Genomic DNA, 16,086 nt, shown 5'->3' with positions numbered 1-16,086 from the left:
AATAACCATGATAACTGAAGATCTGACCATATAGTGAAGATTAGTGTTTCAAAATATAAAATATTACAAATATTGTATATTTGTATGTTCAAATGTATACAAATATTTTTAAAGCAAAATTTACACCAAAAATGAAACCGTGTAGTGAAAACTTTGAATTAGTTTTTGAACTGGTTCTATATGATCTTTTGGTCTATTTTCATGTTTATACATTATATGTATGATCAAAAAACATTTTGCAGCAATCATGTGTTATATATGCATTTATTCATATTTCACAAAGTCAATCTCGTTTTTTGAACAACCCATTTTGCAATATTTTTATGCTTTTTATACGTCATTTATGTGTACTTTTGTTTTTTGTTCTTTTTTCTTTTTAATTTAAATATGAATGAGAAAAGGTTTTTGTGCATGTACATAAAATGCTTGTTTGTATGGTTTTGAAAGTTTTACATTAAGATAATTATAGTACAAAGTACACTGAAGAAAACTTGGAAGTTTTGTTATATAGTTAACAGCATTTCGTTATCATACACTTTTATTTTGCTTATATTAAAACTGCTGAGCAGTGAAAACATTCATGATTATAAAAATTTCCATTTTGAACCTGTTTTTTTTTTATTATGAAAATGTTAACCAATAGCTGATCTGGATGGGATTTATTAAATAGAAAAAATATATTTCTTATGTGGTAACGGAGGGGGAGAAGAGAAAAATGTCCTTATATTTATAAATTAGGTTTTAGCATAATTCAAGGCTTATCCTTTCAAATAATTATGGTATGCTGCAAAAGCACATTGAATAAGGTTTGATAAATAGCATCGTCGATAAGAGAATGTATTCAGATTTTATACCACTTCATTTAAGAATTGATAAAATATCTTACACTGAGAAAAGGGGAGATAATTAAGATGTTAATGATTTTCTAAGATCCATCTTTGAGAAATCCCAGATAAAGGTAGATACTTACAATAACTAAATATTTTTAAAATCAAAATGTAAAACCTTGTTTGCAAATGCAGTAAATAGTGCAGTTCGAAATACTTTTCTAATTTCAAAACCTAAAACCAAAATGATGTTGAGGTTTGTTATTTTATAGTTTCTGCTTTGTTTTATAAAAAATGTCTTCCTTTTCTACAAGTTTTACTTATAGTACAAAAGGTGCTGTAACAGCATTAAAACAAAGCATGTGCCATAAACGAAGACGAATTAAAATTATATATTATAATATTGTAGTTTTTTTTCTCTCTGATATTTAAAATCAAAATGTATTGAAATACCAGGGCAATAGTGATTGAAAAATTTGCTTTTCAATTGGAAAATGAGATTTTATAGTCAAGAGTAAAATCTTTAGTGACACCATCAACTGTTTGTGAATATTACATGTTTAGTACTGTTTACTTGTGAAAAAAACAATACTTTCAATGCTATTTATACATTATGTAATTGATTTCTGAATGTGCATCTGTCAATTTGATTTTTTTTGTAAAATTTACAATAGTTTGTTTATGTCGAAAGGAAAAAAAGCTAGTCTGTGACAAGCAAATTTTATAGAGGGCGTACTCAACCAAGTCCATTTAAAGCTTTACTTGTTGGACATCATATTTTTGTAGGTCTGTTCATACAGAATTATGTCCACAAAATGCCTAGACTAGTGTGACACCAATTACTGTAATAATATAAAGTGCTGATATGATTGGATATGGAATTTTGTAGATCTTTAGACAACTTAATAAGAGTGACCATGGTAATTGTATGAGGGATAGGAAAATTGGGGTTTTGCATTACAATTAAAAATTGTTAAAGATTTGTTTTATTTTGCTATATGTTATCAAGAAAATTGCCAAAACCTTGTTTGCTTTAAATAAATTTTATTGTTAAAAATTTAAAGCTATGTTATGCATGAAATGTTAGAATTTATTTTGAATTTTTATATAGATATATGCAATTTTTATATGTTCTATTTTGTTAATATGAAGTATTTTCTCAATTAATGATTACTAAACGATTACTTAATCTGCCAAACTTGTACTTTTTTTTCAAATTACAAATATAGTTGTTACAAGATCTGAAATGTGATGTTGTGAAAGAAAATGGTTTATATGTAATGTGAGCTTGATATTTGTTGTGGCGGTGTCGATATGAGAAAGAAAAAATCTTTTGATATTGTTTGGAGGCAAATCAGTGTTTGAATATTGAAGTTATATAATGTTAAGAAAATTTTAAAATAGTAGGGACTTTTCATATTAATATCTTGGTAATACAACATAAAGATATGAGTAAGATTATTTATGAAGGGCTCAAAAGCTCTCCCTTTACAGCCTTATTGTTGTTTTGTAAAACTTAGCCAGTCATTTATGTAAGGCTGTTCCATAAATACATACATGGGATCCAGGGAAGGGACTTAAAATTTTCAACTCTGGTTAGATGTATTTGTTGAGTGAAAGTGTATGAGAAGTTCTTAACTTGCCTCATTTCTTAAGTGCCATTCCTGGTTACCATGTATGTGTAAATTGAATTACCATAATGTGTACTGTCTTAACCAATTAATTTCTTTCAAATCTTTCTAGTGAATTTGATCCTATTTTGTTATTCTACGAATCTTGATTCAATATTTGCTGTTCTCGCCACAAGTAAGTAGCAAGCTGCTATGTTATTACAGTAGTTTCACTATGGTAGAATTTTAAAAAATGTAACTCCTAAAATTAGGATATTTTTTCAGTTGTGAGTTGTGTAATGTTGTTTACCAAAATGTTTGTCCAAAGCATCATCTTAATTGACAGATCTTGTCAGTTTTGTGATCAACCAAAAATTTAACAATGATACATCAAAAAATGTTGAAATAGATTTTTAAAGAAATATTTCAAGTAAGAAAAACTATTTAGTAGCAGTTAATAGACAAACATTAAAGGTATTTGGGATATTTTTAACAATTAAAATATGAATTAAATTTGAATACATTGAAAAATCTCCATGATTTGAAATTATGTAGATACATGTTCTTTCTGTGTAGTGTATTGTCCTAATGTTTGATATATCCTTAAGGGATATTCCATTAAAATGTATGTAGGCGGGTAGGAAGGGACTTTTAAAAATATGCCTACAACCAAGAACCATATTTTAGACAATTTTGCATAATGGTAATAGATGCATACTGAAAAAAGACCCACAACTCACATTCAATAATGGAATTTCCCTTCCTTCCCTTCCACCTACATTTTAATGGAATAGCCCTAATGTTGTGTATATTGTTCTTGACATCTATAGTGTATTGTTTGAATGGACGTCTGTTTATATGTTGTTATATATTGTTGGAAATCCTGTCAGTGATGTGTTTGAATAATAGTGCATTTGTTTCAACTTCAGAAGAGAAAAACTTTTTTCGTTTGAATTTATTGAACAAGATTTTATTATGAATCAGTTTTTGTTTAACATTTTATTACATAATCAAATTATTGTTTTGAACAAAATCAAACTGTGCTATGATAAAATGTATGTGATATCTTTATGGTACGAGTTCATTCATAATTCAAACTAAATATTAAATATTTGAATGCTTTGTATTCACATTGTCAAAAGTTTTTTTAAACTTTCTCATTTAACAAATGTCTGTTATACTAATTACCACATATTCTGTCCATTATATTTCCAGAAGATATATTTATTTTAAATTCTTTATAGAAAAAGGTCTGAATGACATTTGGTTATATATTTAGCAACTTTTTTCACAAAAATCCTTACAATCTTTAATAAGTTATACTGAAATTACTAACCAGAATAATTTTTACTTGTACTTGTAAGTTTTTTGTGAAAAGAGCTGCAAATGTCATCAGTCATACGTAAAAAATAAATTTACTCTAACAAGTTATCTGCAAACAATCCCAATATTTATAACCTTGCTTTGAATTTAACATCAGCTGAATTTAAGAGCTGTCACAAAACTAATTCTAACAATTCAGATATTTATTGCTTCCCTTTGAATTTGTGGGATTTGGGAGCAAGTATAGAGTTAAGTCTCTTAGTTCAAATCATTTACCTGGAAGGGTGATACTTTATTTTGTGTAACTTTTCCTTATTTGAAAGGCTTTCCTGTATGTCTAAGAGTAGAGTTTTTTTCTAGAAATATGGTTGTATAAAACTATTGAAGTTGTAGCATTTAAAGTTTATGTATGTTTTCAAAAGCAGTAGCTTTTCTTTGTTTTTATGGTTCTTTCTTAAGGAATAAATAGATTTTTCTTTTTTAGACATTTGAATATAAAGAGCTTTTATATTTTCAGTAGATTTATTTGAAAGATTTATGAATAGTTTTTTTTAAGACTATGTAAAATTTTTGGGAGTCCTAATAATTTTCTAGTTTCTTATTATTTGTACATTTATTATTCAAAAGGTTAAATCACATTAAGTTTTTATTCTGTGATCCTTGACTTACATTATTTCTTTATATCTTTATTTTTCAGTGCTATTTAAAAAGACATGTTGTACATTCATTTAACAATCAAGGCAATATGCTGTTAAAATATTTCTTATCCTGAAAAAATGAAAATGAAGATTTCTGACATTTCTCCTTCATAAGCTAATATTATGATTGGTTTTTTTCTGATGGATACTTGATATATATTATTTTTCTTTACATCATGCATAGATAATGTACATTGTACTATAAACTCATTAAACATCTCAGTAAAATATGGTTTTGTGTAGTATATATTACTGTTTCAAGACATACTTATGTGAATCATCTATATTTTGTGGTGAAACGCTTTTGGTGAGACGTTGTAACCATTCTATTTCAATGAATGGTCAGAAAATATATCTTCTTAATTTATGCAGATAAAGGATAGAATTGGATTTTTGTTATGGACCACTGTGAGGTAGAATTGTCCCTCCAGCAGGATTCACCACAACTTGTATATAGACATAAGAAGATGTGGTATGAGTGCCAATGAGACAACTCTCCATCCAAGTCACAATATGCAAAAGTAAACCATTATAGGTCATGGTACTGTCTCATTTTCTTAGTTCATTTTTAACTTTCCACAAGTTGATTATCAAGCTATTGAAAAAATTCTTTTAATTAGTTATTGTCCTACATGTGGCACCTTGTAGAGGAACATAGACATACCAGGCATATGTCAATCCATTCAAGCGCTCTCACATGTACAATTCTCATAATTTTTTTATAAAATTTATATATTTAAATCAGCAATGTCCTGAATGAATTTGAAATTAGTGCTAATGAACTATTTATGAAAGAGTAATGGCCCTTAGAAACATTACCTATATATAGAAAACAGCATTGTTAGCCCTCTCCTGTGTACAATTCATGTCCGATTTTTATGAAACTTATATCATAGGTTTATGTCAGCACTGTGACAGTCTTAGGCAAGTTAGAATACAGTTCCAATTAAATGTTTTTGAAACTGCATTGAAATGATTTAATTTGCTAAAGTCTTGAAGGAAAAAATGAAATGAACAATATTGTTGATACATGTAAATGAGGTTATGGTCAGATAAACGCTGTCAGATAGTCATGTGTACCTTAAGATCACTCCATACACTAAACATAGTTTACATATTGCTGAAAGTGTGAGAAAGGAACCTAAAAAAATAAAACAAACCATGGCCAATGAACCATTAAATTGAGGTCAAGTCAGATAAATTCTGCTGGACGACATGTACACATTTCATTTGTTCCATTTACCAAACACAGTTAATCTGGGAAACAAAATTTACCATAAAAACAACATTGAACAATGAAAATGAGGTTAAGGTCATGTCAGATAAAACTATCAGACAGACCAATACACCTTGCAATAATTCCATCAATAAAAATTATTGCTAACCTATTAATTCTTGTATCTGAGAAATAGACTGAACCATAAAAACAAAACTGACCAATAAAAATGATGTCAAAGTCAACAAGGTCTCCCCGACAGACAAGTACACCTTACAATTATTCTATACACTAAGCATTGCATACCGATTTCTTATTTATTTTATCGAAGAAACAGACTTAACCATGAAAACATAAAATTAACCAATGGACAATGAAAAGGAGGTCAAGTTCAGATCAAACCTGACTGATGGAGCAGTTCATCCAACAAAAATTCCATACTACAAATATAGTTGACCTCCTGCTTGTAGTATCTGAGATAGTCTTGACCACAAAATTAATCGCTGATCAAAGAAATGAGGTTGAGGTCAACAGAAACCAGTCTGCATGACTGTCATGTAAACCAAATATAGATATCTTGTTACCTTAAATATGACTTACATTCTGCTGCAAAAAGTCACAGGAGATAAAATCCCTGTTTTTGTCTCGCCTTTACGGAGTAAAAAAGCGAGACACAGGTATGCTGTTTCCAGCGTCGGCGACGGCGACAGCGTCAACAATGTATTAGTTTGTTGTTAGCTCAGTTTTATGGGGAACCACTAGTGGTATGTCAATGATAATTGGTATGCAGATGTATTACCATTGCCACATCTCATTGCCATGGAGAGTATTTGGCTCTGCCCCCTCAGTCATGGTCTATTGACTTTGATTGGTTTGCTTACATTACATGTATTAGTTTGTGATTAGGTCAATTTATGGGGATCCACTTGTGGTAGGTCATTGATGTTTGGTTTGCAATTGTATTAGCATCAATTGGCACAATTCATTGCCGAAATTACAAAAAGGCGAGACATATCTCTGTGATAACAGTTTATTTAATATAAAACAGACACTATCAAAAGGAGCTCATGACAATAGTCATAAACTATTCACCAAAGTTTCATCCAAATTGGTTAAACTATAATAGTGTTCCCAAGTTTTTGTCCGACTTGTTGCTACGATATACCATAATACCTTCCATAAATGGGCATATAAAAACACAAAAAAGACTAAACCTAAATTTTATTTACAACATAGAAATCTATTTACAAAATGATAATATAGAAAAAAAATCAATTAAAACATGATTATTAAAAAAACAGATTCAGGTAACTGATGATGAAGTCCCTTTCCCATCAACACCAAAATAACAACTAAATATATGTCCACAATTATGTTCATTTAAAAAATCACAAAATAAACCCATATCCATACGATATTCACGTCCTCTTGCAGCACGCACTTCAAAAACTTTTTCTTCAAATCTATCGAATTTATGAAACTCGTTAATATTTTTCTTCCCAATTGCGTTATCTTCTCTTTCACGTATAACAATCTTTTTCCAAGCAAGTGCCCTTAATCTTGCCCAATAATCATCAACATTTTGACTATTTCCCTCAACACAAATTATTCCCGGTTTTCCAGGTAGACTAAAACCAGTGAGTTTCATTTCGTGAGCCCAGTCTACAATGTCTCTACGTTTAAATTTACTAAATAAGTGATGACTATAAATCCAAAGTCTTGAGAATGTTTTATCATATTCAATATCTTTCTTTTTAGTTTTTGTTGCTGGTTGTTTCTTTAAGTATTTTACAAAATTTTCTTGTATCCATTCTATGACAGAGAACATGCAGATTTCTCCTCGATCGACTCCCAAAATATATTGCTGTAAATCCTCGTTTAATTGACTATGGTTGTTCCTATCCATCTGCTCACAACGGGTGAAGACGCATGGAGCAACGCTGGGATATTCATGTGGATAAAGGCAAACAACTTCAATAGTCACCTACAATTGAAAGAATATTTTTTTATTTTAATAATCAATTAATTTTGCACACATGTAATACACACAGTATTGTCAATTCATTGGCGGATCCAGGGGTTGGAACCCTCACCCTTTTTTTGACAATCAATGAATGGGAGCATATAGTTAGAACCCTCCTTTACTATGGGTTGGGACCCCTCCCCCTTTTTTTTTAAATGGCTGGATCCACACCTGCAATTGATATAGCACAGTGTAGCAAACTTTTATAGTTAAAAGGTATAGGAGGCTTGTAACTTTAATTGACATTACATAGTTATATGGTAAACCTGTTTAATAGCCAGACTGTGGTAAAACCATGCAAAATGGTCCAAATTGGAGAACATTTGACATTTTGATGTGAACTTTGCATTCATAGTATCCTTGTCTTGACATCACCAAATATGGCTCCAATAGTTTTTATTGCCATCAGCATCATACAAAGTGCACTAGACCCTTTAAAGTTCGTCCAAAGTTTATCGTTAGGTTCATGTTCCTCATTTCATTCATATGGGAAGTGTTTTATGGTCTATCTTTTACTTTCCATACTTGTTTTTCTTTTATTATTTTGTACATAAACAAGGCTGTTAGTTTTCTTGTTTAAATTGTTTTACATTTGTCTTTGAGAAGCCAATTATAGCTGACTATGCAGTATGGACTTTGTTCATTGTTGAAGGCCGTATGGTACCCTGTAGTTGTTAATTTCTGTGTCATTTGGTCTCTTGTGAAGAGTTGTCTCATTGGCAATCATACCACATCTTCTTTTTTATATATACATGATGATGTATAAAGCATTTAAGATTGTAAAATTCCTATAAAATCACCTTCTGAATTCCTGGTGTTATTTTCAGTGTAAACCCTATCCTGTTCTGTAGATAGTCATATGCTAGTTTGCCATCAAGATACTGTCTTATCTCTACCATAACTGCAGGGTCGTCTAACCTCAGTTCCTCACTGTTTGGGAACATACTCTGTAACATCTCAATCTCCGAAACCTGGAGCTCTAACATCTCTGGAATGTTGACCTGGGTCTCCTCTACCTCGGGGTCATTAAATTCTTCCATTCTACAATAAATTAGGTTGACACGTTAAATGAATGTCTAATTGTTTTCTAATGATTACCCAGCATGGCTGTGATTTTACTCTGAGGAAAGACAACCCTGTGTACCTTGAATTAATAAGAAATGTCTGGACCTATATAAATTAAGTTTAAATGGGGTTTTCTTTCAGAAAGTTAAAAACTTTCCTAGACTTTAATGTGGCAACTTTACTCAATTGAAAGAGATGTTTGAGTATTCCCATCATCAGCTCTTGTAATAATTGAAATGCACTGTAATAATTATTGGTCTTTTTGATTGAAATGAACAATTTATTTTCATACATGTACATGTAGATGGGCAATACATTGTTGATATCAACCCAACAAAAGGTGTTTAATTTGTGGAGTTGAAAACATGAAGTGAACAAATGCAAGTTTTCTTTACTTTATCATCTTCGTATCCAATTTATTATATATAATTACTTGCAAAAGATCAGAATTAAACGCCAAGTTAAGGCAAAAAACTTTAGTGACTTTCAATACACAAACATCGCAGAAAGACAAGAAACCAGAAGTAGTTGATCATACGAATTGATAGACTGCAAAACAGACAACTGACATTCGGGGCCTTTTATAGCTTACTATATGCGGTATGGGCTTTGCTCATTGTTGAAGGCCGTACAGTGACCTATAATTGTTAATTTTTGTGTCATTTTGGTCTTTTGTGGATAGTTGTTTCATTGGCAATCATACCACATCTTCTTTTTTATATATTCAAAAGAACTCTTTTTTCCAAAAACAATAGTGAAGTGGAACCATCTGAGGGAGGAAATTGCATGTCAAAAGACAGTTGAGGGTTTCATGGCTGCCCTCCAACCGTCAGACTAACCAACCCGCTCTCCTCCCAGTGCGCATATATCAGTGATCGGATCAAGCTCTGTGTAACATACAGATACAGATACAGAGTATCAGGCTGAGGCATTTCAATCATTAATTTTTGCTATCGGTCATTAACATCCATTGTAAAATATCTATGAACAGCATATCAAAAACTTATATAAAATATTCTTTCTGGTTAATTCTTTTCATTTAAGTGCCAGGTCAACATGAATTAAAAGCTTTTTGTAGACTACTTTAGACTACAGAAAAGGTCAGGAACTGAACATATAGGCTACATACATGTATATACTGTATTCCCAGAAAAAAATAATATCTCAAAATAAATAAAAATAAAAATTCTGTCATATAAACTTGCATGTGCTTAACCTTGAATTGAATATTTGTGTACAAATGACTTTCAGTTGTTGTTAGAACTACATACGTTTATTGTGAAATTCGAATCAAGAATAATTAAACAAAACTAAACGTTTAGGAACTTGTTTTGTTTGTTGACAATCTAGAGGAGCTCCGACGTCAAGGGGAGGGAAACGATAAATATGCCAGTAACACATGTTATCAGTGTGTCTGCGTGGCATCTCGTATTTAATCTATTTAATATTATGCGACAATTATTTATCTCTTTAAAAATTTACTATGTATTTTTGTGGTTCCGTACTATAATTTGAGTGTAATTAGTATCAACAGGCCAAAACAGTTGTAAAGGGAAAAGGGGGTCCAACACACGTGGTCCAACACATGCAAGTCCTCAGTATAAAACGGGGTTTTTGGCAAACATATTTCTCGAAAATTAATGGTGAAAAAGAGATTCTCAACCCCAACCCCTTTCTATCCGCGAATGATCAGAGACATTGACGGTATAGGCGGGGCAAGAGTGCAGTTACGAGGGAGGGGGGGTGGGTTGATTAATTAGGACAAATTCAATAGCGGACCCCCTCCGTTTATGAGCCGTTTATGGCAGTAAGTCCTTATAAAAATGTCTGGATCGCCACTGGGTTACTTATATATGCAGGAATCTGATGTACAGTAGTTGTCGTTTGTTTATGTAATATATACGTGTTTCTCGTTTCTCGTTTTGTTTATATAGATTAGACCGTTGGTTTTCCGGTTTGAATGGTTTTACACTAGTAATTTTGGGGCCCTTTATAGCTTGTTGTTCGGTGTGAGCCAAGGCTCCGTGTTGAAGGCCGTACTTTAACCTATAATGGTTTAATTTTTAAATTGTTATTTGGATGGAGAGTTGTCTCATTGGCACTCACACCACATCTTCCTATAACCAATTAATAGATAAAAACGAAAAAGCTTTTTTTTTCATATCATGACTACTGTACAGTACAGCCAGAGACATATATACACATATATGTCTCTGGTACAGCATGCGTGTTAGAAACAATCTTAATTCGTAGATCATTACATGCATATGTCATACTGACAATAAAAACTAGTACCAATAACCTGAGACTACTATAACAGTAGTCTCGGCAATAACACATGCATTTTTCTCTTTTACCTCCTTTGTACTGTTGAATTTTTTACTGGATACTCTCCCTGATAAATGACCGTCCTGAAAAACATAATTAAAACTTTTAAAAACGTTGTGTTTTCACTAGAACATTCATTTTAAACATGCTTCGATCTCCAGCATACATTTATAATCCTGAACACAATGAATATTACTGACTAATTATTTCAAGTCACCTTTCCGTTTTTCGATATGAAAAAGACACATTTATATATTCTTTATTGAAATTAGCACATTTTATATCCGGAGGGTAATTGATAGGACCTCGAGGATAGGACATTCACACCGAAATCACAGAACAATGTAAAATAACTTATTGAATTCATTTGACAATGTATACTTACAAGTGTTGTATAACTTGTAGATCTGGAAGTTCTTGAACATAAGATTTTGTTAAAGTTTGATAAAAAGGTCATTGCATCTAGATTTTAGACGTATCTGATGCAATGCAATGTGCTAAGAACATGGTTAGGTTGAAACGTGCCATATTAAATTTCCAAAAAGTTGAAACGTGTCGTGTTATTTTTCCCAAAGTACAACAGTGATAAATTGTAAAACTATTTAAAGCCATCAATCTTGTTGATCTTATCATATTATTTTTTTATATGTATGACGGTAGTTTTATTTAGCTTTTTAAATCATAATTTCTGTTACTATGGCGATGTCTTGATCACAGAATGGTCACAAGTTGACGATGGAATAGCACATGCAGTTGTTATTTATAAAGTTAAAAAATCTTATTGCAGAATGACAGTCAAATAAAATAAACACTTATAGGCGGTTATCATTTATATTCAAGGTTGTTTGGTTTTCTCTTCTCCGGCAAACGCAACTTCATTCTTAGACATACATATTGCCTCAGTGATATGAAATTAAGCCGACAACAATGTTAGATCTTTAAACTTTTCCCGCTTTCAGCGTGTCTGAATGGAGTAGGTCCGGTGAGGACCGATTTTGGCCTCAAATTTAAGGTTCATCTAACGAAAGATTTTGACCACTTTTAAGCACTTAAAAGTGTGTATTTCATTTGAACCAATCAGTTCCGCATCCGTGTTCATCCTCAACCTTTATATATGTTATGTATTATTATAAAATACAACTTACATTTCTATATTAAGGATGAACACGAATGTGGCCACTTTTGTTTTAAACGAAAACCGTCAAAAATTTAACTAAAATGATAGAGATGATGAGATTTTAGTAATTTAGCATGGCTTAAAGGTGCTAGTACCCGATATATGTGCATTGTATTGTCAAAAAGAGCCCATATTTATATAGCACAAGCATTCTACTGTCCAATAAATAACTAAAAGTTTACATTTTAACAATTTTGTAAAACTGCTATATTTTGGGGCCAAAATGGGGTCCTACTGGACCTACTCCTTTAGCCGTAGAATATGCAGATTATCAGTTTCAGACTTTTGTCTTTCAATCGGTCTGATTTCAAACCCATGCTGCTTGTTGACTTAGACATTATGGCATTACTGCATGCACTGTGTCCAGTGGCGGATCCAGGGGGAGGGTTCCGGGGGTTGGAACCCCCCTTTTTTTGGACGATCAATGCATTTGAATGGGGACATACAGTTGGAACCCACCCCCTCCTTTGTCCTGGGTTGAGACCCCCCCTTTTCAAATGGCTAGATCTGCCACTGTTGTCCAACGATCAACGTTAAAACAGGAAATTACACAGTGTCCACTCTGATCAATATTAGGTGCAGCTCCAAGATTTCACTGAGTTAAAAAGGGGGCTGAGAAGCCAACGTTTGGAGTGATACGTTAAATCACAAGGAATCAGTTAGCAGATTAACGTTTTATTTATCAATGTGTTTTCTGAAGGACGCCTCCGTGTGCGGGAATTTCTCGCTGCATTGAAGACCTATTGGCGACCTTCTGCTGTTGTCTGTTCTATGGTCAGGTTGTTGTCTCTTTGACACATTCACCATTTCCATGGATGAAATTTGAAAAAAAATAGGCAGGACAGGAGTTTTGAGTAAAAAAAGAGGCAGGATGAGACACTTGCAAAAAAAAAAGTCAGGATGACAATTTATGTAAAAAAAGTCAGGATAAACTAAAAAAAAAGAAAGAAGCAGGACCGATTAGTGAAAAATAAAAAGGCAGGACAGAGATTACAACTTAAAAAAAATGCAGGACAAAATTTTTCATCCTAGCCCCCACCCCCCGCCATAAAAATCAAATGGTAGCTCCCTTACCCTCCGGAGTACCATCAAGAGATCATCTAAGCTTTATGCGGGGTTTGTGTTGCTCAGTAATTAGTTTTCTATTTTGTGGTGTTCTTTTTATTATGTTGCATGTTGTTTGACTTTCGATCGTTTTTTTCTCTCTCCATGTTGTTTTACGTTTGAAAGTCCCTTTGGTATATTTCGCCTAATATAAATATAACCCCATTGGTAAATAGTTTGGTCTATTGTATACGGACGGATTGGGCACCAATTGTATTACTGAGATTTATCAAAAACACAAAAAAACGTATGCACAAACTATATATACTGTGCGAGTATTCTTTTGCATTATGGGGTTATATTCATATTTACATTTTAACCAGACGACAGCGAAAGTCACACTACCAGTATGGAGAAACCTTAGGGGAATTGTCCACAAGTTTTGAAGAGCCCGACTTACAAAACTTTAGTGAGGCAGCTGTCCATGGGTACCAGCTCTGTTAGGGTTTCTACAAACAGCAACAATTCCAGCGATTAGAAAATGTACAACGACAGGCTGCCATACTCGTCACAGGGAATGACTTTACAAGGGACACTGTGTCACGAACATAACAAAACTAGATTAACAAACACTAAAACACATGAGAGTTCACAAACACAAAACAGCTAGATGGCAAACACTAAAACACATGAGAGTTCACGAACACAAAAAAACTAGATTGGTAAACACTAGAACACATGAGAGTTCACGAACACAAAACAACTCAGATTGGCAAACACTAGAAAACATGAGAGTTCACAAACACAAAACAACTAGATTGGCAAACACTAGAACACATGACAGTTCACAAACACAAAACAACTAGATTGGCAAACACTAGAACACATGAGAGTTCACGAACATAAAACAACTCAGATTCTAAAACACTAGAACACATGAAAGTTCACGAACATAAAACAACTAGATTGACAAACACTAGAACACACGAGAGTTCACGAACACAAAACAACTAGATGGCAAACACTAGAACACACAAGAGTTCACGAACTTAAAACAACTAAGATTGGCAAACACTAGAACACATGAGAGTTCACGAACACAAAACAACTAGATGGAAAACACTAAAACACATGAGAGTTGACGAACATAAAACAACTAGATTGGCAAACACTAGGACACATGAGAGTTCACAAACACAAAACAACTAGATTGGCAAACACTAGAACACATGACAGTTCACAAACACAAAACAACTAGATTGGCAAACACTAGAACACATGAGAGTTCACGAACACAAAACAACTAGATTGGCAAACACTAGAACACATGAGAGTTGACGAACATAAAAAAACTAGATGGCAAACACTAGAACACATGAGAGTTGACGAACATAAAAAACTAGATTGGCCAAAACTAAAACACATGAGAGTTCACAAACACAAAACAGCTAGATGGCAAACACTAGAACACATGAGAGTTCACGAACACAAAACAACTAGATTGGCAAACACTAGAACACATGAGAGTTCACGAACACAAAACAACTAGATTGGCAAACACTAGAACACATGAGAGTTCACGAACACAGTACCACTAGATTGGCAAACACTAGAACACATGAGAGTTGACGAACACAAAACAACTAGATTGGCAAACACTAGAACACATGAGAGTTCACGAACACAAAACAACTAGATTGGCAAACATTAGAACACATGAGACACCTATGAGAGTTCACGAACATAAAACAACTAGAAGTTGGCAAACACTAGAACACACAAGAGTTCACGAACATAAAACAACTAGATTGGCAAACACTAGAACACATGAGAGTTCAGGAACACAAAACAACTAGATTGGCAAACACTAGAACACATGAGAGTTGACGAACATAAAACAACTAGATGGCAAACACTAGAACACATGAGAGTTGAGGAACATAAAAAACTAGATTGTCCAAAACTAAAACACATTAGAGTTCACAAACACAAAACAGCTAGATGGCAAACACTAGAACACATGAGAGTTGACGAACACAAAACAACTAGATTGGTAAACACTAGAACACATGAGAGTTCACGAACACAAAACAACTAGATTGGCAAACACTAGAACACATGAGATTTCACGAACACAGTACCACTAGATTGGCAAACACTAGAACACATGAGAGTTGACGAACACAAAACAACTAGATTGGCAAACACTAGAACACATGAGAGTTCACAAACACAAAACAACTAGATTGGCAAACATTAGAACACATGAGACACCTATTAGAGTTCACGAACATAAAACAACTAGAAGTTGGCAAACACTAGAACACACGAGAGTTTGAAACAGATATCTTTTTAATATCATGAAGCAAGCACTTGCCAATGTCAATTCAAATACAACCGCATGTTTTGCCACATGCTATTATACTGACAGTAACCTTAATAATTCTTAAGCCTAAATGAAGCACAAGGTCCTATTAAATTTAGTACTCAAATTCCAGAACCTGGTCAGAAGTCTAATTGATCTGACCATTGATAATCCTTGAACTTTTGATTCTATTATTTTAAATATTTAAACAAATTATCTATGAACAGTAACCAACGATTCTAAAATGGTCTGGTAAGAGGTGCAAATGTAAAATGATGACAAGCAATGCTTAGCATGCATGCATATACATGAAAGCAAATAGTCAATCTGCAAATGTCCCTAGACCCCCATAAAATGAAATGGTCGTCTCTTATCTTGTACTATTCACAATCAGTTATGAATTCAATCAT

At 32.8% G+C, this 16,086-nt stretch overlaps 1 protein-coding gene across 3 annotated transcripts; it reads right to left on the bottom strand.

Moving 5' to 3' along the window:
* Positions 1-6,883: 6,883 nt before the first annotated feature.
* LOC134696386 (RWD domain-containing protein 2B-like) lies at positions 6,884-11,540 on the bottom strand. Of its 3 annotated transcripts, XM_063558125.1 has the most exons (4): positions 11,476-11,540; positions 11,120-11,173; positions 8,498-8,738; positions 6,884-7,658 (listed from the first exon to the last, which is right to left on the bottom strand). In XM_063558125.1, the coding sequence occupies exons 3-4, from the start codon at positions 8,735-8,737 to the stop codon at positions 6,978-6,980; spliced, it is 921 nt and encodes a 306-aa protein (XP_063414195.1). In that variant the 5' UTR covers position 8,738; positions 11,120-11,173; positions 11,476-11,540; the 3' UTR covers positions 6,884-6,977. The 3 variants fall into 3 exon arrangements, with proteins under 3 accessions (XP_063414195.1, XP_063414193.1, XP_063414194.1); XM_063558123.1 differs by lacking the exon at positions 11,476-11,540 and having other exon boundaries at positions 11,120-11,291; XM_063558124.1 differs by lacking the exons at positions 11,120-11,173; positions 11,476-11,540 and adding an exon at positions 10,034-10,164.
* Between the last annotated feature and the right edge of the window lie 4,546 nt (positions 11,541-16,086).

The sequence above is a fragment of the Mytilus trossulus genome, chromosome 14 (genome assembly GCF_036588685.1).
Source record: "Mytilus trossulus isolate FHL-02 chromosome 14, PNRI_Mtr1.1.1.hap1, whole genome shotgun sequence".
NCBI lineage: Eukaryota > Metazoa > Mollusca > Bivalvia > Mytilida > Mytilidae > Mytilus > Mytilus trossulus.
This window is presented reverse-complemented; position numbering and strand designations above follow the sequence as displayed.